This window comes from Monodon monoceros, unplaced genomic scaffold (assembly GCF_005190385.1).
Source record: "Monodon monoceros isolate NGI ecotype Baffin Bay Population unplaced genomic scaffold, NGI_Narwhal_1 Super_Scaffold_10, whole genome shotgun sequence".
Taxonomy (NCBI): Eukaryota; Metazoa; Chordata; class Mammalia; order Artiodactyla; family Monodontidae; genus Monodon; species Monodon monoceros.
Genome location: NW_021703766.1, coordinates 43,386,341 through 43,410,366, shown reverse-complemented (window position 1 = coordinate 43,410,366; position 24,026 = coordinate 43,386,341). Strand labels below are relative to the sequence as shown.

General features: G+C 38.7%; 2 protein-coding genes across 10 annotated transcripts in view; one reads left to right on the top strand and one right to left on the bottom strand.

Annotated features, from left to right (window-relative positions):
- Positions 1 to 20,959, bottom strand: part of ZNF529 (zinc finger protein 529) — a 30,685-nt gene extending 9,726 nt beyond the window's left edge. The window contains exons 1-4 of one of the 5 annotated variants that reach the window (XM_029212504.1): positions 20,875 to 20,953; positions 19,705 to 19,758; positions 8,983 to 9,076; positions 7,636 to 7,762 (exon numbers count right to left, since the gene is read on the bottom strand). In XM_029212504.1, coding sequence (XP_029068337.1) covers positions 7,636 to 7,762; positions 8,983 to 9,076; positions 19,705 to 19,718 — 235 coding nt within the window. In that variant the 5' untranslated portion in view covers positions 19,719 to 19,758; positions 20,875 to 20,953. Of the gene's footprint in view, positions 1 to 7,635; positions 7,763 to 8,982; positions 9,369 to 19,704; positions 20,021 to 20,694; positions 20,851 to 20,874 lie in introns of those variants that run through there. The other 4 variants (XM_029212515.1, XM_029212525.1, XM_029212534.1 and 1 more) reach the window with 4 other exon arrangements.
- The window catches only part of ZNF382 (zinc finger protein 382), a 53,110-nt gene continuing 49,851 nt past the window's right edge, over positions 20,768 to 24,026 (top strand). Inside the window, exon 1 of one of the 5 annotated variants that reach the window (XM_029212428.1) lies at positions 20,768 to 20,877. The gene's annotated coding sequence lies outside the window, so the exon portion shown is untranslated. Of the gene's footprint in view, positions 20,878 to 21,055; positions 21,151 to 21,245; positions 21,278 to 24,026 lie in introns of those variants that run through there. The other 4 variants (XM_029212448.1, XM_029212412.1, XM_029212438.1 and 1 more) reach the window with 4 other exon arrangements.

Here is a 24,026-nt window from a genome sequence, read left to right as displayed (position 1 = left end):
ACCCCATAGCAGGTGTAAGACAACACTTGTGTCAGGCAATGAATATGACTTCTATTTGCCAATGTAACAACATAAATTATACAAATTCTTTTAATAATCATAACAACTCAGGACACAGTATCTTAGCTGTTCTCCCAGAAGGTGGGTAAGAAAGTAATAAAGAAATTTTAGCAATTCTGGGCTCAAACACAATATAATAAATATCTCAAAGGATACAGTGTATGTATACTAGAAGTCAAATCCAAGGACTTCCCTGGTGGCACAGTGGTTAAGAATCCACCTGCCAATGCAGGAGACACGGGTTCAAGCCCTGGTTTGGGATGATCCCGCATGCCACAGAGCAACTAAACCCATGTGCCGGGGAGAAGGAGGGGAAATTGGCAGAAGAGTAAGACGTGGAGATCACCTTCCTCCCCACAGATACACCAGAAATACATCTACATGGGGAACAACTCCTACAGAACTCCTACTGAACGCTGGCAGAAGACCCCAGACATGCCAAAAGGCAAGAAACTCCCCACGTACCTGGGTAGGGCAAAAGAAAAAAGAATAAACAGAGACAAAAGGATAGGGACGGGACCTGCACCAGTGGGAGGGAGCTGTGAAGGAGGAAAGGTTTCCACACACTAGGAAGCCCCTTCGTGGGCGGAGACTGTGGGTGGCAGAGGGGGAAAGCTGCAGAGCCGCAGAGGACAGCACAGCCACAGGGGTGCGGAGGGCAAAGCAGAGAGATTCCCGCACAGAGGATCGGTGCCGACCGGCACTCACCAGCCTGAGAGGCCTGTCTGCTCACCCGCCGGGGCGGGTGGGGCTGGGAGCTGAGGCTTGGGCTTCAGTGGGAGCACAGGGAGAGGACTGGGGTTGGCGGCGTGAACAGAGCCTGCAGGGGGTTAGTGCACCATGGCTAGCCGGGAAGGAGTCGGGGGAAAAGTCTGGAGCTGCCGAAGAGGCAAGAGACTTTTTCTTCCCTCTTTGTTTCGTGGTGCATGAGGAGACGGGATTAAGAGCCCTGCTTAAAGGTGCTCCAGAGACGGGCGCGAGCCGCGGCTAAAAGCACGGACCCCAGAGACGCGCATGAGATGCTAAGGCTGCTGCTGCCGCCTCCAAGAAGCCTGTGTGCAAGCACAGGTCACTATCCACACTCCCCTTCCGGGGAGCCTGTGCAGCCCGCCACTGCCAGGGTCCCGGGATCCAGGGACAACTTCCCCGGGAGAACACACGGCACGTCTCAGGCTGGTGCAAGTCACATCGGCCTCTGCCGCCGCAGGCTCATCCCCCACTCCGTACCCTCCCTCCCCCCAGCCTGAGTGAGCCAGAGACCCCGAAGCAGCTGCTCCTTTAAACCCGTCCTGTCTGAGCAAAGAACAGACGCCCTCCAGCGACCTACACGCAGAGGCGGGGCCAAATCCAAAGCTGAACCCTGGGAGCTGTGAGAACAAAGAAGAGAAAGGGAAATCTCTCCCAGAAGCCTCAGAAGCAGCAGATTAAAGCTCCACAATCAACTTGATGTACCCTGCATCTGTGGAATACATGAATAGACAACAAACGAATCAACCCAAATTGAGGAGGTGGACTTTGAGAGCAAGATTTATAATTTTTTTTCCCCTTTTCCTCTTTATCCGTGTGGATGAAAGGCTCTTGGTGCTACATCCAGGAGTCAGTGCTGTGCCTCTGAGGTGGGAGAGCCAACTTCAGGACACTGTTCCACAAGAGCCCTCCCAGCTCCAAATAATATCAAGCAGCGAAAATCTCCCAGGGATCTCCATCTCAACACCAGCACCCAGCTTCACTCAACGACCAGCAAGCTACAGTGCTGGACACCCTATGCCAAACAGCTAACAACACAGGAACACAACCCCACCCATTAGCAGAGAGGCTGCCTAAAATCATAATAAGTTCACAGACACCCCAAAACACACCACCAGACGTGGACCTGCCCACCAGAAAGACAAGATCCAGCCTCATCCACCAGAACACAGGCACTAGTCCCCTCCACCAGGAAGCCTACACAACCCACTGAACAAACCTTAGCCACTGGGGACAGACAACAAAAACAACGGGAACTACGAACCTGCAGCCTGCAAAAAGGAGACCCCAAACACAGTAAGATAAGCAAAATGAGATGACAGAAAAACACACAGCAGATGAAGGAGCAAGATAAAAACCCACCAGACCTAACAAATGAAGAGGAAATAGGCAGTCTACCTGAAAAAGAATTTAGAATAATGATAGTAAAGATGATCCAAAATCTTGGAAATAGAATAGACAAAATGCAAGAAACATTTAACAAGGACCTAGAAGAACTAAAGATGAAACAAGCAACAATGAACAACACAATAAATGAAATTTACAATACTCTAGAAGGGATCAATAGCAGAATAACTGAGGCAGAAGAACGGATAAGTGACCTGGAAGATAAAATAGTGGAAATAACTACTGCAGAGCAGAATAAAGAAAAAAGAGTGAAAAGAACTGAGGACAGTCTCAGAGACCTCTGGGACAACATTAAACACACCAACATTCGAATTATACGGGTTCCAGAAGAAGAAGAGAAAAAGAAAGGGACTGAGAAAATACTTGAAGAGATTATAGTTGAAAATTTCCCTAATATGGGAAAGGAAATAGTTAATCAAGTCCAGGAAGCACAGAGAGTCCCATACAGGATAAATCCCAGGAGAAATATGCCAAGACACATAGTAATCAAACTGTCAAAAATTAAATACAAAGAAAACATATTAAAAGCAGCAAGGGAAAAACAACAAATAACACACAAGGGAATCCCCATAAGTTTAACAGCTGATCTTTCAGCAGAAACACTGCAAGCCAGAAGGGACTGGCAGGACATATTTGAAGTGAAGAAGGAGAAAAACCTGCAACCAAGATTACTCTACCCAGTAAGGATCTCATTCAGATTTGATGGAGAAATTAAAACCTTTACAGACAAGCAAAAGCTGAGAGAGTTCAGCACCACCAAACCAGCTTTATAGCAATGCTAAAGGAACTTCTCTAGGCAAGAAACACAAGAGAAGGAAAAGACCTACAATAACGAACCCAAAACAATTAAGAAAATGGGAATAGGAACATACATATCTATAATTACCTTAAATGTAAATGGACTAAATGCTCCCACCAAAAGACACAGACTGGCTAAATGGATACAAAAACAAGACCCATATATATGCTGTCTACAATAGACCCAGTTCAGACCTAGAGACACATACAGACTGAAAGTAAGGGGATGAAAAAAGATATATCATGCAAATTGAAACCAAAAGAAAGCTGAAGTAGCAATTCTCATATCAGACAAAATACACTTTAAAATAAAGTCTATTAGAAGAGACAAAGGACACTACCTAATGATCAAGTGATCGATCCAAGACAAAATTATAACAATTGTAAATATTTATGCGCCCAACATAGGAGCACCTCAATACATAAGGCAAATACTAACAGCCATAAAAGGGGAAATTGACAGTAACACAATCATAGTAGGGGACTTTAACACCCCACTTTCACCAATGGACAGATCATCCAAAATGAAAATAAATAAGGAAACACAAGCTTTAACTGATACATTAAACAAGATGGACTTAATTGATATTTATAGGACAGTCCATCCAAAAACAACAGAATACACATTTTTCTCAAGTGCTCATGGAACATTCTCCAGGATAGATCATATCTTGGGTCACAAATCAAGCCTTGGTAAATTTAAGAAAATGGAAATTGTATCAAGTATCTTTTCCGACCACAACGCTATGAGACTAGATATCAATTACAGGAAAAGATCTGTAAGAAATACAAACACATGGAGGCTAAACAATACACTACTTCATAACGAAATGATCACTGAAGAAATCAAAGAGGAAATCAAAAAATACCTAGAAACAAATGACAATGGAGACACGACAACCCAAAACCTATGGGATGCAGCAAAAGCAGTTCTAAGACGGAAGTTTATAGCAGTACAATCCTACCTTAAGAAACAGGAAACATCTCGAATAAACAACCTAAACTTGCACCTAAAGCAATTAGAGAAAGAAGAACAAAAAAACCCCAAAGTTAGCAGAAGGAAAGAAATCATAAAAATCAGATCAGAAATAAATGAAAAAGAAATGAAGGAAACGATAGCAAAGATCAATGAAACTAAAAGCTGGTTATTTGAGAAGACAAAATTGATAAACCACTAGCCAGACTCATCAAGAAAAAAAGGGAGAAGACTCAAATCAATAGAATTAGAAATGAAAAAGGAGAAGTAACAACTGACACTGCAGAGATACAAAAGATCATGAGGGATTACTACAAGCAACCTATGCCAATAAAACAGACAACCTGGAAGAAATGGACAAATTCTTAGAAATGCACAACCTACCAAGACTGAATCAGGAAGAAATAGGAAATATGAACAGACCAATCACAAGCACTGAAATTGAAGCTGTGATTAAAAATCTTCCAACAAACAAAAGCCCAGGACCAGATGGCTTCACAGGCGAATTCTATCAAACATTTAGAGAAGAGCTAACACCTATCCTTCTAAAACTCTTGCAAAATATAGCAGAGGGAGGAACATTCCCAAACTCATTCTACGAGGCCACCATCGCTCTGATACCAAAACCAGACAAACATGTCACAAAGAAAGAAAACTACAGGTCAATATCACTGATGAACATAGATGCAAAAATCCTTAACAAAATACTAGCAAACAGAATCCAACAGCACAGTAAAAGGATCATACACCATGATCAAGTGGAGTTTACTCCAGGAATGCAAGGATTCTTCAATATATGCAAATCAATCAATGTGATAAACCATATTAACAAATTGAAGGAGGAAAACCATATGATCATCTCAATAGATGCAGAGAAAGCTTTCAACCAAATTCAACACCCATTTATGATAAAAACCCTGCAGAAAGTAGGCATAGAGGGAACTTCTCTCAACATAATAAAGGCCATAGATGACAAACCCACAGCCAACATCATCCTCAATGGTGAAAAACTGAAAGCATTTCCACTAAGATCAGGAACAAGACAAGGTTGCCCACTCTCACCACTCTTATTCAACATAGTTTTGGAAGTTTTAGCCACAGCAATCAGAGAAGAAAAGGAAATAAAAGGAATCCAAATAGGAAAAGGAAAAGTAAAGCTGTCACTGTTTGCAGATGACATGATACTATACATAGAGAATCCTAAAGATGCTACCAGAAAACTACTAGAGCTAATCAATGAATTTGGTAAAGTAGCAGGATAAAAAGTTAATGCACAGAAATCTCTGGCATTCCTATACACTAATGATGAAAAATCTGAAAGTGAAATCAAGAAATCACTCCCATTTACCACTGCAACAAAAAGAATAAAATATCTAGGAATAAACCTACCTAAGGAGACAAAAGACCTGTAGGCAGAAAATTATGACACTGATGAAAGAAATAAAAGATGATACAAATAGATGGAGAGATATACCATGTTCTTGGATTGGAAGAATCAACATTGTGAAAATGACTCTACTACCCAAAGCAATCTACAGATTCAATGCAATCCCTATCAAACTACCACTGGCATTTTTCACAGAACTAGAACAAAAAATTTCACAATTTGTATGGAAACACAAAAGACCCCGAATAGCCAAAGCAATCTTGAGAACGAAAAACGGAGCTGGAGGAATCAGGCTCCCTGACTTCAGACTATACTACAAAGCTACAGTAATCAAGACAGTATGGTACTGGCACAAAAACAGAAAGATAGATGAATGCAACAGGATAGAAAACCCAGAGATAAACCCATGCACATATGGTCACCTTATCTTTGATAAAGGAGGCAGGAATGTACAGTGGAGAAAGGACAGCCTCTTCAATAAGTGGTGCTGGGAAAACTGGACAGGTACATGTAAAAGAATGAAATTAGAACACTCCCTAACACCATACACAAAAATAAGCTCAAAATGGATTAAAGACCTAAATGTAAGGCCAGAAACTATCAAACTCTTAGATGAAAACATAGGCAGAACCCTCTGTGACATAAATCACAGCAAGACCCTTTTTTACCCACCTTCTAGAGAAATGGAAATAAAAACAAAAATAAACAAATGGGACCTAATGAAACTGCACAGCTTTTGCACAGCAAAGGAAACCATAAACAAGACCAAAAGACAACCCTCAGAATGGGAGAAAATACTTGCAAATGAAGCAACTGACAAAGGATTAATCTCCAAAATTTATAAGCAGCTCATGAAGCTCAATAACAAAAAAACAAACAACCCAATCCAAAAATGGGCAGAAGACCTAAATAGACATTTCTCCAAAGAAGATATACAGATTGCCAACAAACACATGAAAGAATGCTCAACATCATTAATCATTAGAGAAATGCAAATCAAAACTACAATGAGATATCATCTGACACCAGTCAGATATCATCTCACACCAGTCAGAATAGCCATCATCAAAAAATCTACAAACAATAAATGCTGGAGATGGTGTGCAGAAAAGGGAACACTCTTGCACTGCTGGTGGAAATGTGAATTGGTACAGCCACTATGGAGAACAGTATGGAGGTTTCTTAAAAAACTAAAAATAGAACTACCATATGACACAGCAATCCCACCACTGGGCATATACCCTGAGAAAACCATAATTCAAAAAGAGTCATGTACCAAAATGTTCATTGCAGCTCTATTTACAATAGCCCGGAGATGGAAACAACCTAAGTGTCCATCATCGGATGAATGGATAAAGAAGATGTGGCACATATATACAATGGAATATTACTCAGCCATAAAAAGAAATGAAATTGAGCTATTTGTAATGAGGTGGATGGACCTAGAGTCTGTCATACAGAGTGAAGTAAGTCAGAAAGAGAAAGACAAATACCGTATGCTAACACATATATATGGAAGTGAAGAAAAAGAAAATGTCATGAAGAACCTAGGGGTAAGACAGGAATAAAGACACAGACCTACTAGAGAATGGACTTGAGGATATGGGGAGGAGGAAGGGTAAGCTGTGACAAAGCGAGAGAGAGGAATGTACATATACACACTACTAAATGTAAGGTAGATAGCTAGTGGGAATCATCCGCATAGCACAGGGAGATCAGCTCGGTGCTTTGTGACCGCCTGGAGGGGTGGGATAGGGAGGGTGGGAGGGAGGGAGACACAAGAGGGAAGAGATATGGGAACATATGTATATGTATAACTGATTCACTTTGTTATAAAGCAGAAACTAACAAACCGTTGTAAAGCAATCATACTAATAAAGATGTAAAAAAAAAAAACCCGTGTGCCACAACTACTGAGCCTGTGCTCTACAGCCTGCAAGCCACAACTACTGAGCCCTCGTGCCACAACGACTGAAGCCTGCGCACCTAGAGCCCATGCTCCGCAATAAGATAAGCCACAGCAATGGGAAGCATGTGCACTGCACTGAAAAGTAGTCCCCACTCACCGCAACTAGAGAAAGCCTACACGCAGTAACAAAGTCCCAACACAGCCAAAAATAAATGAACGTAGAAATTATAAGACTGAGAAGGGACTTCATAGAAATTACATGAAGTTTCTTAAAAGATACCTTTGAGTTCACTGAGTGTCAACTGATATTCTATAGAACATATTCTAAATTATGTAAACAGCTAAATTTACCCAGTGAGACCAAGTTGCTGTAATTTTCCATCATCACGTCCCAGTACAAGTCCCTCTGAGCAGAATCCAGATACTCCCATTCCTCCTGAGAGAAGCTGATGACCACATCCTTGAATGTCACCAATTCCTGAAACAACAAACCACATAAGTATAATTGAAGGAAACATTTTTGAGTAAAAGATAAGAAATAAAGAATTGAATTAAACTATTTTATATAGAATGGATAAACAATAAGGGACTACTGTATAGCACAGGGAACTATATTCAATATCCTGTAATAAACCATAATGGAAAAGAATATATATCTATATAACTGAATCACTTTGCTGTACAACAGAAATTAACACAACATTGTAAATCAACTATACTTCAATAATATAAATTTTTTAAAAAAAGAAAAAGAATTGCATTACAGGAAGGGGGTCTAATAGCAAGTACATCGGCCAGGGGTAGAAGCCTATGGTATGGGAAGTAAGGAAATTAATGCTACCAAACCAGACTATCTACAGGTCTTTAAAGAATCCTTTTGATTCAGAGAAATCTTCCTGCATGCTATGGGATTTCTTAGCTAAGCACGTCTGGAAATAAAATAATCAGTTTACAAATTAAAAGAAATAGTGTATACATGAACGCTGCATGCTACATGCCTGCTGAATGTATTATCAATAATAGTGAATTTCTACATCCTCGTTCCTCTGTAAAGGAAAAATATCTAGCTTAGAAAATGGGATATGAACAATATTTTAAAATTTCTTACAACCCCAAGTTCATCACTGTTAATCACCATTTCACATTATATAAGAATTATAACTTCTAATGAAAAATTATTTATTAAATGCTTTTTAGTGGCTACAGAGTAGTCTGCTTGGTGGAAATATATCAGCCTTAATTATATTTAGACATATAAGTTGGATAAGATCTCCTCCAATTCTGAAATCTACAGTAATCTATTTATGTCTGACTGAGACTAGTCAACATCAAATCCAGTCTACCTGGAAAAATAGGTCTGTTCAGAAGTACAGACTTTGCCCATATGTCATCAAATGGATCCATTTGCTCTTTTTCTCTACCCAAGAGTATGAAAAAGGCTGGTCAATGCCTCCATCTAGGGATTCCATTTCTACCCTATAGCTGCTCTGAACAAAACACTGAACACATAGGAATGTTGAACATTATTTGGAGAATAGATAGACACATAGGAGGTACAGTGTGCTGTTTGACTCCAACTCTCACGAGAAAGTGAAAATGGGGATTTTTATGGGGATGTGGGGTACACACTTAGGGCTGCTTTCTGGGAAGATTCAGACAAATGAAATGTTCACAAAGGAGAGAGAAATAGCAACTTACATGGTCCATGGTTAGAACTGTAAAGAATTGATCAGGGAATTCCACTTCTGGTATGACAGCATGAGGAGCTCCACCGACATGCTCCCCATTGAAACTGGTAAAAATTATATATAAAAACATAGAGCAAATGAAGAAACATTTGTAAATCTACTAAAACTTATTAAGAACTGTGAAAGTCTGCAGTATCTTAATCTAACCTGCACCCTTCCTTGTCCATCCCATCCTAGTGAGAAAAAGATTCCACTGCAAACTAGTACAGCCAAGGACACAAACTTCCTCACCACTCATGCCCTGTTCCCAGTCAGATAACTATCTTCCTGGGAGGAGTAGAACATCAGCATTTCTCATTCTGCCCCCAGATACCTGTTGCTCAGGCAAATGCAACAAAGGAATGGAGATTTTCTTCTGCCTAGTAGCCACACAAGAATTGTATGTTGTACCATGGGTGTGGCACTGCTAAGAATACTGGGGTTCCAACTGTCTTTGCCTTGGCTCATAGGGCAGGAGTTCCATGCCACAAGAGGCAAGTTGAGACCTAGGACTGCTGTCCAATCCCCTCCAGAGCCCTCTCCAAAGGAACTGCCTTCATTTGCAACAGAGTGTGAAGAAGTTCAAGGGTAAGGACATTCTCAAAAACACTGGAAATTTTGGTGAAAGGCTATTGCAAGAAGATTGAAAAATTCATTGGAGTTAAATGCTAAACTGTAGGCTGGCTAGTTTGTCAGAAAGGATCAGAGAAAGATACTTGGGGAGCCCTTCCTATTGTCAGAACAAATCTCAGACACTGACTTTATTTCATTAGTCTGCGAAGCAGTGTAACCCCACAGCATTACTGAAAACAATAGTGCTATCAGTCACAATCAGTGGATCCTAACAGCTTGGTGTGGTCAGGTAAAGAGACACTCAAAGACAGCCCTGTCAAAACCACTGTCATCCAAGGGTAACTGTGGTAATAGCAAAGTTTATACCCCAAGGAGCAACATCAGAGATTTACACTATGGGGGAGATAGATTTCACTTCATTAATATAGCCAGTCACTAAACAAGAAAGCAAATAACAATAACAGGCCTGGGGAGAAGAAGTAGACAAAAGTACCAGAGTTACAACAACTATCTAAAATATCTACTTTCCACAAACAAGAGACAGGTGAAGAAGTAGGAAAATATAACCCATAAACCAAAAACACTAAAGCCAAAACCAAACAGAAAACAGAAACTGCCTGTGAGGAAGCAACCAGATTTAACAAAGACTTCAAAGTAGCCATTATAAATATGTTCAATAAACAAAGGAACCCATGCTTAAAGTAAATGAAGGTATGATCACAATGTCATATCAAATAAAGAATCAGTGAAGAGATAGAAGTTATTTAATATCACCAGATGGAAATTCTGGAGTTGAAAAGTATTAACTGAAATGAAAATTTCACTAGAGTAACTCAACTGTAGATGTGAACTGGGCAGAAAAAAAAGTACTAGAAAACTTAAAGATAACGTGATAGAGATCATGCAATCTGAAGAACAAAGGAAGAAAACACAAGGAAGAAAAATGAAAAGAGCATCAGAGAAATGTTGGACACCATTAAGCATACACCTGTAATAAGTGTAACAGAAAAGAGGAAAGGCGCATTTTAATATATTCAAATAAATAATGGATGAAAAGTTCCCAGGACTTCTCTGGTGGTCCAGTGGTAAAGAATCTGCCTTCCAATGCAGGGGACACGGGTTTGAGCCCTGGTCTGGGAAGATCTCACATGCCGTGGAGCAACAAAGCCCGTACGCCACAACCACTGAGCCTGTGCTCTAGAGCCTGCGAGCCACAACTACTGAAGCCCGCACACCTAGAACCCGTGCTCCGCAACAAGAGAAGCCACTGCAATGAGAAGGCCGTGCACTGCAACGAAGAGTAGCCCCTGCTCGCCGCAACTAGAGAAAGCCTGCACGCAGCAACAAAAGACCAAGTGCAGCCAAAAATAAATTTAAAAAAATTTTTTAAATCAACTGTATAAAGCAATTCATATATATGTATACACATACATAAACATATACATGGGCTTCCCTGGTGGCGCAGTGGTTGAGAGTCCGCCTGACGATGCAGGGGACACGGGTTCGTGCCCCGGTCCGGGAAGATTCCACGTGCCTCAGAGAGGCTGGGCCCGTGAGCCATGGCCACTGAGCCTGTGCGTCCGGAGCCTGTGCTCCGCAGCGGGAGAGGCCACAACAGTGAGAGGCCCGCGTACCGCAAAAAATATATATATATATTATATACATATATATACACACACATAACATGTATTATTGGGCCTGCAACATATATAAATGTCGTATGTTCGACAATAATAACACAAAGGAGATAGGTAGAAGAAAAGCTTCATTAGGCAAAGGAAACGAATCCAGATGGTAATCTGAATCCACAGAATGATAAACAGGATCCACAGAATCCATAAACAGAATGAAAAGTGATAAACAGGATTAATATAACAAAGCTACATATCATCTATAGCTGTTTATGTGCTACAATGGTAGAGTTGAGTAGGTGTGACAGAGACTGTGTAATCCACAAAGCCTAAAATATTTAATATCTGTCCTTTACAGGAAAAAAAAACCTTGTTAACCCCTACTGTAGAAGTTAATTTATGCATTTTTCACCTTTTACAACTGTAAACCCCTTGTTGTTGAGTGTAAACTATTTCAGTTACTTTGGGCAACTATTTGACACAATCTACTAAAAAAAATATATACTGTGACTTAGCAATTCCACTCTTGTGTATATGCCCAATAGAAATGAGTTTTTCCATCCAAAAAGTATGTAAAAGAATTATTTTAGCTGCATTTCTTTATACTGTCCTGAAACTGTTAACAACCCAAACATGCATCAACAGAAGTAGGGAAAGATTAAATGAGATACATTCCTATAGTGGAAGATTACTTAAGAATAAAACTGAACAAACAGCAGATGATTTTCATAAACATGAGGCTGAGCAAAAGAGGGCAGAAAAAAATGTACATAATGGGGACTTCCCTGGCTGTCCAGTAGTTAAGACTCTGTGATTCCACTGCAGGGGGTGCAGGTTCGATCCCTTGTTGGGAAACTAAGATCCCACATGCCACACAGCACGGCAAAAAAAAAAAAAAAGTACATAATGTACGATTCCATTTATATGAACTTCCAAATTAGTTAAAACTTATCTATTGTAATAGTGAAAAGAATATTGGTTACCTTTGTTGGGGGTAAAGGCAAGTTGGTAATGACTGGAAGTAAACAGAAGGGAGCATCCTGGAGTGTTGGAAATATGCTATATCTTAGCTGTGTAATGGTTTCATAGATATACATAAATGTTAAAAACAATCCAGCTTTAGATACGGTTTGTATAGTTTACACTAAGTTACATCTCAGAAAAAAACCAAACCCACAAAGTGGCAGAGCTGTTTTGAACTCATATTCCTCTTACTACAAAGCCAGTTCTAACTCTCGTTCTTGTCTCTTTAGTTCAGAACTTCTTCTTTATGTAGTGAAATCTGAGCATGGGTAGTAGTTCACTGGCAAGTTAGAAACAATCTATAAACTACCAAAATTTACTAAAGCATGAAAGTTATTAAATAAATCCATTCATGTTCATGGATATCTCATGGGTGCAGTAAACAATGAACTCAATGGGTCTGGAGTACCCAAACCTTGCTCCTTCCAAAGAAAGGAATGGCCCTTGAACAGCTCCTGGGAGACAACCTCTGAGCCCTTACAATATCCTGCTTGATAAGAGCATATCTGGGCTATGCCAGACAGATAATTTATGCTATAAATGTGATTTATGGTAAACACCTATTTTTGTTGGCCAGGGGTCCTGGGATGCACTGTATCAATTTGACCTCTGTAGCAGCTAAGCCTAGTCACACAGTTGCTCCATGACTGTGTGACTCACTCTCAATAAAGAGTTGGACATCAAGGCTCAGGTGAGTTTCCCTGACCTACTTCACATGTGTTGTTACAAAATGGTGCTGGCAGAATTTAGTGCTGTCTATATGACTCCACTGGAAGCTCACATCTAGTTTCTCCTGGACTTTTCTCTTTGCTGATCTTAATCTGTATCCTTTGACTGTAATAAACCATGAACACAAGCATAACAGTTTTTCTGGATTTTGTGAGTCCTAGCAAATCGTCAATCTGAGGATGGTTTTGGTAAACCCTGATAATCCATGGCTTTAGTGTATGTTGGTAAAAACCTAACAGCCTTGGGTTTGTCTCCATGACATCTCTCCTCATCAACTTCAAATGCATGTCATCCAATTTCTTTAATGATCATTATCATACCCTACTATAGTTTTAGTCCTATTCGCAGTTTATGTGATCAGCTGTAAACAAGTTAAGGGATAGCAACTATGTCTCTTTAATGCTAATATCCACACCAATAACATGAATAAAATTGGCATATTACAGGCATTTAATAAATATTTAATCTGTAAATGCAACTTCTGGAATTTTTTCCTTAAGTAACATAAAAAAGTAGACAAAATTCTATTAAAATGATGTACATCAGCGTAGTTTATGATAATTTTAAATATCTACAGATAGACAACAGGTTAAAGTGTGGTGAGCTATATGTTAGCAATATCTATGCAGTATTTAACAATGATAACATTGATTCATATTAAATTTGGGGGGGAAATATTTTGATGAATTACTCATCAAACAATCAGATTTTTAAAATAATTGGAGGTTGTGTACTATCATGATAAAGAACATAAAATCTATCATCCAAAATTCAGTTTGCAAATCTTATCTTTGGCTCTTACTGTGTAACCTTTTACTAAGTTACTTAACTGCCTTAATTTCCTCATCAGTAAAATGGAAATAACAATATGACCTACCTCAAAGTGTTGCTGTCTGGACCAAATTAAGTAAAAGACATAAAGCATTTTCAGTGCCATATAAAAAGCACCTAATGATACCTAATAAAAGCTGTCTGCTAATTTATGAAATGGTAAAGAATATTTCACATCCCTTGTTTCATTATTTTTTAAAAATTCCCTCTATGCTTCACCTTTGTGCTACAGTGAAATTTGAGATTTTCAGGTCTGTTCTTTCCTATAATGTTAACTCATTTCAGAGTCCAGCCTTGAGATTACAATTTTTCCTCAATAATATTTGTCACAAAGATTCTCAAAAATGAAAGGACATATCTCCTTGACCTCTACACAAAGCTGCAGACATATTAGAATCTATCTAATATGTGACAATTTGAGCATAAAAGGCTTAATCTTGTTCCCCTGTCCAACACAGAGAGTTACATGCATATTTGTTTCTGTTTCTATAAAACTGTCCTTTCAAGTGTAATTTGTATAATGAGGTCTTGTATAATACCTGGATTTCCCAGATCATTCCTATGTCCTCTGAAAGAAACCACCACTTCTTAAAAAACCATGAATCTCTGATCAGCAGTCTTAATTCATGATTTGTTCTCCTGGTAATTGTTTATTTGATATCTATGTAATCTCCAAAGCTTTGAAAAGTTAGATATGTCAAATCACATGGTGACCACTGGCACTTTCTACTTATGCCTACATGCCTAGAAGTGTGATAAAACTGTGACTTTGTCTCACTTATGTGGCAAATTTATGTAATTCTTTTTGCAGAAACAAAAGAAGAAATACATACACAGGTTCAAAAATTCTGAACAAAATATTAGCAAACTGAATTCAACAATACATTAAAAGGATATACACCATGACCAAGTGGGATTTATTCCATGGATGCAAGAATGGTTCACCATCCCCAAAACAATTAATGTGATACATCATATTAACAAAATGAGGGATAAAACACACATGATCTCAATAGATGCATAAAAAGCATCTGACAAAATTACACATCCATTTATGATAAAAATTCTCAGTAAACTGGATATAGAGGGAACATACCTCAGCATAATAAAGGTCATATATAACAAGTCCACAGCAAATATCATACTTAATGGTGAAAAGCTGAAAGCTTTTCTTCCAAGAACAGGAACAAGACAAGGATACCCACTCTTGCCACTTTCATTCAACACAGTATTAGAAGTCTTAGCCAGAGCAATTACATGTTAAAAAAAAAAAAAAGAGAGAAACAGAAAAAAGAAATAAAAGACATCTAAATGAGAAAAGAAGCACAACTGTCACTATTTGCAGATGTGATATTACATACAAGAAAAGCCTAATGATTCCACCAAAAAACTATTATAAGTAATAAACAAATATAATAAAGTTGCAGGATACAAAATCAATATACAAAAAATCAGTTGTATTTCTATGGACTAATAATGAACACTCAGAAAGAAAAATTATGAGAACAATCCCGTTTACAAGTGCATCAAAAAGAATAAAACACTTAGGAATAAATTGAGCCAAGGAGGTGAAAGACCTGTACACCAAAAAGTATAAGACACTGATGAAAGAAAGTGAAGACAAAATAAATAAATGGAAAGGTATTCCATGTTCATGGATTGGAAGAATAAATGCTACCCAAAACAATCTACAGATTCAGGGTAATCCCTATCAAAATTCCCATCCAATGGCATCTTTCAGAGAAATAGAAAAAACAATCCTAAGATTTGTATGGAATCACAAAAGGCCCCAAATAGCCAAAGAAATTTTGAGAGAGAAAAATAAAGCTGGAGGCATCATGCTTCCTGATTCCAAATTATATTACAAAGCTATAGTAATCGAACCAATGTGGTATTGGTTTTTTAAAAAAACACACACAGAGAAAGGAACAGAATAGACAGCCCAGAAATAAACTCAAGTACTTATGGTCAATTTATGACAATGGAGCCAAGAATATACAATGTAGTAAGGACAGTCTCTTCAATAGATAGTGTTGGGAAAATGGACAGCCACATGCAAAAGCATGAAACTAGACCACTATTTTGCACCATACACAAAACTCAAAATGGATTAAAGACTTGAACATAAAACCTGAAAACATAAAACTCCTAGAAGATAATACAGTGGGTAAGCAACTTTACATCCGTCTTGGCAGTGATTTTTTTTTGGATTTAGCACAAAAAAGCAAAAGCAACAAAAGCAAAAAACAAAACAAACAAGTGGGACTACATCAAACCAAAAAACCATCAGCAAAATGAAAAGGCAACCTTCTAATGGAGAAAATATTTGCAAATCATATTACTGATAAGGGGTTAATATCCAAAACATACAAAGAACTCATACAACTCAATAGCAAAAAAACAAACAATTCGATTTTAAAAATGGGCAGAGGGTTTGAACAGACATTTTTCCAAGGAAAACATAGATTTACACCAGGTACAGGAAAAGGTGCTCAACATCATTAATCATCAGGGAAGTGCAAATCAAAACCACAATGAAGGGCTTCCCTGGTGGCGCAGTGGTTGAGAGTCCGCCTGCCGTTGCAGGAGACACGGGTTCGTGCCTCGGCCCGGGAGGATCCCACGTGCTGCGGAGTGGCGGGGCCCGTGAGCCATGGCCGCTGGGCCTGCGCGTCCGGAGCCTGTGCTCCACGACGGGAGAGGCCACAACAGTGAGAGGCCCGCATACCGCAAAAAATAAATAAATAAAATAAACCACAATGAAACATCACCTCAACTGTTAGAATGGCTATCATCAAAAAGACAGATAACAAATGCTGGTGAGGATGTGGAGAAAAAGAAATCCTTGTGCACTGTTCGTGGGAATGTAAATTGGTACAGCCACTACGGAAAACAGAATGGAGATTCCTTAAAAAAATTAAAAACAGAAATACCATATGATCCTGCAATTCCACTTCTGGGTATTTATCTTAAGGAAACTAAAACACTAACTCAGAAAGACTTATGTACCCCCCATGCTCATGCAGCATTATTTACAATAGCAGGCATGGAAACAACCTAAGTGTCCACAGATGGATGAATGGGTAAAGAAAATGTCACACACACACACACACACACACACACACACACACGGAATATTATTCAGCCACTAAAAAAAGAATGAAATCTTGCCGTTTGTGACAACATGGATGAACCCTGAAGGCATTATGCTAAGTGAAATAAGTAAGAGCAAGACAAATACTGTATGATATTACTTATATGTGCAATCGAAAAAACCAAAAACCAAAAGACAAACTCCTAGACACTGAAAACAGATAGATGGTTGCCAGAGATGGTGGGTAAGTGGTGGACAAAATGGGTGAAGGTGGTCAAAAGGTACAAACTTTTAGTTATAAAATAAATAAATCATGCGGATCAATGTACACCATGATGACTATAGTTAATAATACTGTACTGTATATTTGAATGTTGCTAAGAGTGTATCTTAAAAGTTCTTATCACAAGGAAAAAAAACAACTCATAATTATGTATAATGATGAATGTTAACTAGATTTATTGTGGTCTTTTTGCAATATACACAAATATCGAATCATTATGTTATTCACTTGAAACTAATACGATGTTATATGTCAATTATATCTCCAAAAAAATAAAACAAAACAACAACAAAAAGCCCCACATACCTAGAGAGAAAAATTTTGGAAGAATGTACATTATGTTATTACAAGTGATTATTCTGGATGGTGGGACTATGAGTAATTATTGACTTTATACTTTCCAAGTTCCTTAAAAACTGAATAGTTTACAACACACCTGCATTAGTTCCATCATCAGAAATATATGAGAGGTATTTCTGCATAACAGATTTAACAGAGTTGGAGGCAAGTTTTCCTTCTGTTTAATAACATTATGAACAAAAAGATCTTCAAAATGAGTGGGAACATGAAGGAAATTTGTGACTGAAATAAATTACTTCTACAAACTTATGAACATCCTTTAGTTGTATCACTCCAGTGCAGTAGGGTACATTCACTATTCACGTACTTGAATTAACAAAATTCAAGATGGTAGCATTTTCAGACTAAATAAGAAAATGTGTGTAAAGAAGGCAGAAATGTGTTTGGTACAGCGTACACGCTTATTACATATGGCTTAATTTTTTAACTTCATTATTCAAAAACTAATATTTTAGATATATAAAATTGCTTACAAATGCAATCTTAGTAAAACAGATTCATATACAATACTGACAATTTGGAATGTTCTTTTCCCTATGTAAAAATACTGTATAATATTACATATTAATCATTTTTCTTTTTATGACTAACTCCATAGTTTCTCTTATCTGCACGGTATTATCATCACATTTACGTAATGTGATTAACTTAGTTTTTAAGATTATATACACTTATATAACCCCATGAAGTTACAGACATTCTGCAAACAAAACCAAACATACCAAAAAAAAGCAAGTTAGGAACTATATAATAGAATAATTTTGAACATAATTTCAACAGATTTGTGGTCCTTTGTGAGCACCAAAATGGAATCAAATTGCCTTAGGTTAAGAATTTCTATTTTAGGACTTTTGCAAATCTGGCTGTTAAAAATTCCTTTTAAGTGCTCATCAAAATTAACTTTATATTTTCATTACTCTTCATTTATAGAAATTTATGAGGAATATTTAGAATCTTCACATAATAACAACTATTTTTTTTCTTGAGGACTTATTAAGTACAAGGTACTCATTAAGTGGTCTAGGGCTATGCCCAGATTAATGTATCCAATTCTCATAAAATCCATAAGGCACTGATGTGATTATTATGTACATTTTATAAAAAGAAATTATAAAACATAGACTAATAACTATTGACCTCCTTGAAATATGACTAGTGTGAACAAAGAACTGAATTTTCAATTTAGTTTTAATTAAAATACAAAAGAAATATAAAATGTTTTTCAATTAAACACAATTTTATTGTTTTGGTGTGAATATATTTCACCTTAACCACTGAAAATTTAGCATCCAAATTGAGAAGTGCTATAACAATAAAATATGCACGAAATTTTGAAAACTTAGTATGAAGATATGAATGTAAAATACTTCAATTTATTTGTTATTATATGTTGAAATAATATTTTAGAGATATTGGTTCAAATAAGATGCATTATCAAAATTAATTTCAACTATTTCTTCCTACTTTTTAAAATGTGTTCAATAGAAATTGTAAAATTATCTAAGTGGCTTTCATTATATTTCCATTAGTATTGCTTTAGACTCAAATACCACTATACCACACTGCCTATCACAGTCTACACCAATATGTGGTCTGAAACAAAGTCTACTGCCAAATCTCAAACAAGACTTGGTTGTCACCACTCAAAACTCCCCATGGATTCTCTGGAAAAACTCCCTGCCCTTGTACACACATACCTCTCTTCAAGAAACTCCAATCATATACCCACTCTTAAATGTCAAAGTCAACTTTGTCACTTACTGATTGAAATCAAACCACTTCCTATCTTGCCTTGTTTGGAAACCAAAGGTATCTGCTATGTTATTCTACCTAACCTTAACAAAGCATATTCTAAAACAAGCCCTTAATTTATCCTCCATGAGTTGTATTTCTGTGTTATCCTTTGGAAAGAAGAGCATGTGCAGTAATTGAATGATTTACCCAATGGGTATGGGAATATTAACTGGAAGGGAAAAGGGTGTTTGGAAAGGCACTGGAAGAGAAGGGGACCCATCTCTATGGCCCTGTTATTAATTGGGAAGGGAAGTCCTATGAACCAGGAAAATTGATAAGTCACAATTAGGTAGGGAAATTTAAAAGAAGGAAAGCAAATATTCTATGCTCTGTAAAACAAAAATGTATGAAAACAAAAAGCAAACACGAACTGACCTTGTATGGGCCATTAAGTTAGTAGCAATGCTCTCCACTTCAGAACTTGCAGAGCTACAGGACCAAGAAGAAGGGACTTGTGAGACTCAGGACTGGCTAAGAGTCGTGGTGAACACACTGTCCACCATCAGACATGACCCATCATCCACCACAAATACAAGCGGATGGAAGTAAGAGTGAAACTAGAATGCTGACTTTTACCAGTATCAGAGAAAAAGGTAAGCATCACCTATGCCCAGACCTGGAATCTAAGTTCACAGCAGTTTCTACAGGACACAGCTCAGGGAATGCTGTGGCTGTGAAATGTGTAAATGGTCTCCATAATGCATCCAAGGGAGTTTAACCCACGAAGGGGTTCTACACCTGTGCCCTGCCCCTCATGTCTTCCCAGAAGCCTGTCTTGAAGGCAAGTGCAGGCCTAAATGCTAATCCAAGGATCCAGTATGTACTTTTCTATTGGGAACTTTCATTATAGGAGTGAAATTCATGACTTTCACTCTGATGGCCATCCCTCTACAGCTACACCCAACTGGCTACATGGTGTGAGGACAGAAGAGAATCCAGGGAAACACATTCCAAGAAACGATGGAACCTACAATTGGACCTGGATGGGCAACACTCACTTCACCAATGCCCTCTCTGTGTAAAGTACGAGGCTGGGTACTGGGGACATGGTGTTAATAGCTTATACACACACACGTACAAAAAAATTTTACACACTCCTAGATGAAAAAAACAAAACTCCAAACTTCAACAAGCTCATTGAAAACAAAATTTAAAAACTCCACTTCGTGCACACTTATAGTCAGTCACAACAGAGATGTTACAGGATCACTCGGTCACAGACACCCTCGTCGCCACGTCCATGTTAACCATGATCACACAGTAGGCTCCGCCCTCGCTGACAGTCTCACCAACCCAATCAGATACCAGTAACGCCAACCCAGGGCCCCGTCACACGCACTCTAGCCCTCGCTCTCACGAACGCACAGGCGCGAAATAACACTCAGCAAGGACGCCGTCACAAACAGTAGCACCCGCAACCATGGTCGTCCGCGGCTCACGCATACACAAGCTCCTGGCTCCACAAGCCCCATCCACGCTCTGCGAGCTTCAGGCCTCCTCACCGCCAGCCCCTCCCGCAGCTTAACCTGCGTCACCTCAACTCACCAGGTATAACCCAATAATGACCACGACACCGGAAGGTGAACCAAAGGTCGAAGGTCATTGGCGGCTCTGGGGCCTGTGGGAAACGTAGTCCAACACCGAAAAAGTCCAGACTTTCGAGCGGAGCGTGGAGCCCATCAGCTGCAGAGACACTCCCCTCCCCGCCCCGAGACTACCGGGAATTCCAGGGCGCAATGATCGCACGACTTTGGTGGAGGGGTTGCAGCTGGTTGTCCTTCCAGATGCCGAAGAGCCGGGTGATGGTTCTCTGAGAGCGAGGTGAGGTCACGGAAGGAAGGAGAGCCCAAGCCGAGGAAGTAATCGCAAACCTGGGCCGGGGAGGGCAAAAAAGGGAACTGGAAGCCGGGTGCGGGCCGAGGAGGCAAACGGAAAAATCCTGGCTCAGGTAGGGCTGGCTGAGAATTGGAAGCTCCGGGCCTAGGAGGGAAGAGGGAGTTGGGAACCCAGCAGAGGAGGGCCGGGGCGGGAATCGTGAATCTCTGCCGAGGGAGGCCGGGCTAAGAAGGGCTGAAGCCGTGCGGAGGGACTTCGGGCAGGAGAGAGCCCAGGCGAGAAGTTCACTCAGGCCTGTACGTGCGGGACCCCAGGTCCGTGATCGTGAACCAGAGGGTCAAGGGTTTTGTTGTTTTTGTCAGTTTTGGCCCTTGAGAAAACCCCAACACCCATGGCACATGGCAGACGCGCAGTGAGTGTATGCACGCCCTTGGCGTGTTTAATATCGTCACTGCCAGGAAGTTCGCTGGTGTCCTTTTCCTTTAGTTTCATAGCGGAGACAGCCATGGTTCTGATACATGTCATCGTAGTTTAGCTTTGTCAGTTCTACAATTCCAATTGTCTCCTTTAGCTCATCCTAGTATTGTAAGATTTATTAATGTTGTTTAGTTCATTCCTTTTGTTTCTGGACAGCATTCCATTGTGCAAATGTGCCACAATTTGTGTTTTCATTTTTCTCTGTATGAACATTTAGTTTATTTTCAGGTTTTATGTATTTTGATAACGCTGGCATGTTTCCATTTCTCCTGGGGAGATACCTAGTGGAAGAAAATGCTGATAATAAGTTAAGTTTCTATTTAACTTTCTAAGAAGCTGACAAACCTTGTAGGATGATTAGTTACGATTTCTGTTTGAGACTGTATGTGACTGTGAAGTAAGTGGTTTCTGAGTTTGATTTGGTATTCTTCTATGGAATTAGGAGATGGGCTCAGTGGAGTTAGGAATATCACATATAGTCCATGGAATTGTGGTTTTGTGAAGTGGGTGAGATTATAGGAAACAAGGTGTCTGTACCAACTCTTATCATGATTTTGTGTGTTCATTATAATGTGACTGTGAAAGTGGATCACTACATAAGTGATATTAATGAATGACTGCGAAACTGTGTGTGTCTAGTTAGGTGTGTTTCATTTTGGTTCTGCTTGCAGAATTATGACTGTTTCTAATCAAGTAAAATAGCAGTATAAGATTATCCAAAGGAAATGAAAACAGGATATTAAAGAGATACCTGACTCCTTCCTATCTTCACTGCAGCAATATTCACAATAGCCAAGACATGGAAACAGCCTAAGTGTCCACTGACAGATGAATGGATAAAGAAAATGTGTGTGTTTACACCCACACACTCATTCACACACACACACACACACACACACACACACACACACACTGGAGTATTATTTGGCCTTAAAGAAGGAAATCCCGCCATTTGTGACAACATGGAAGGACACTGAGGGCATTATGCTAAGTGAAGTAAGTCAGACAGAGAAAGGCAAATACTATGTTCTCACTGTATGTGGAATCTAAAAAAACCCAAACTCATTGAAATACAGAGTAGAATAATAGTGGTTGCCTGAGGGTGAGAGAAAGGGACAGATGTTGGTCAAAGGTTATAAGATGAATAAGTTCTAGGGATCTAATGTACAGCATGGTGACTATTATTAATAATACTCTGTATTATATACTTGGAAGTTGTTAAGTGATTAGATCTTAAATGTTATCACCACACACAAAAAAGCATAATTATATGAGGTAACTAACCTTATCGTGGTGATCTTTTCCCAATATATACATGTATCAAATCATCACATTGTACACCTTGAACTTAAGTATGTTACTTTAAAAAAAAAGAATTGGAAAGTAGGAGGTAAAATCAATTTCTAGATGACTGGATTGTATACTTGGAACACCATCTGAACTAATTCTAATATGTTGAAATGACTAGGGTTCAATAAGTAGTTCACAAGAAAATACTTTTTTTACCTCTATGTACTACTTTTAACAGATTTGAGTGAGTTTTTTTTCCCTGTTCCTGGATGAAATTATGGGTAATTTAATAACTTTTTCAGTCGCTCTAAGCTAAGGAAAAGTATCTGAAATACTTCGAATCACAAAGTCAGTCTCATAGCAATTAAATTAGTCATTTTCTAATAAAAATGTTTACTGTAAAAATCAATATTTAAACTTCATTTAAAGGAAAAATTTCTTCCATCTGACTGAAACCTGCAGTGTGGAAAAGTACATAATCAGTTTCTTCTCTATTTCCCTAGCCTGTATTACTGAATAGTTAATATTTAGCATAATGAATATTAATATTTAATAGTAACTGTTTACTGTGTAAGTAGGCAGATTTAATCAAGTTGTTATGGAAACTCTAAGGTAAGTGCAGTTTCACATGTTTTCGTATGCCTCCCTTCTCTCTTCCTTGTTCATTTTTCTAAAAAAGAATCGAAAAGAGCAAAGGTCCTCTCTTGCAAATCTTAAAGCCATGGCTCCGATTAGATGATGTTTCTTTTCTCCTTTCTGCAATAGTCTTTTTCCCCTAGCATATATGAGCAGTTTCCCATTTTGAAACTTCCTGGAGATAGGATTCACTTTCATGAAACTGGTCCACATTTCCTTTTATTCTCTCCAGATAAACCTGTACCTTATCCAACATCTTCTTCTAATTTTACCTAATGTTCACTTACTAATTGCATGTTTTGCTCAGCATCTCCTTTCTCATGCCCACAAATGGAAATACATTCTCCTGAATTAAATAAGCATATATTCCTTGAATGAACCTTTCTTGTCTAGACAGTGATTTGATGTCTAAGTATTGAGTGCCTAGGAGAGCCCATACAAGAAGAAGACTTTATTAT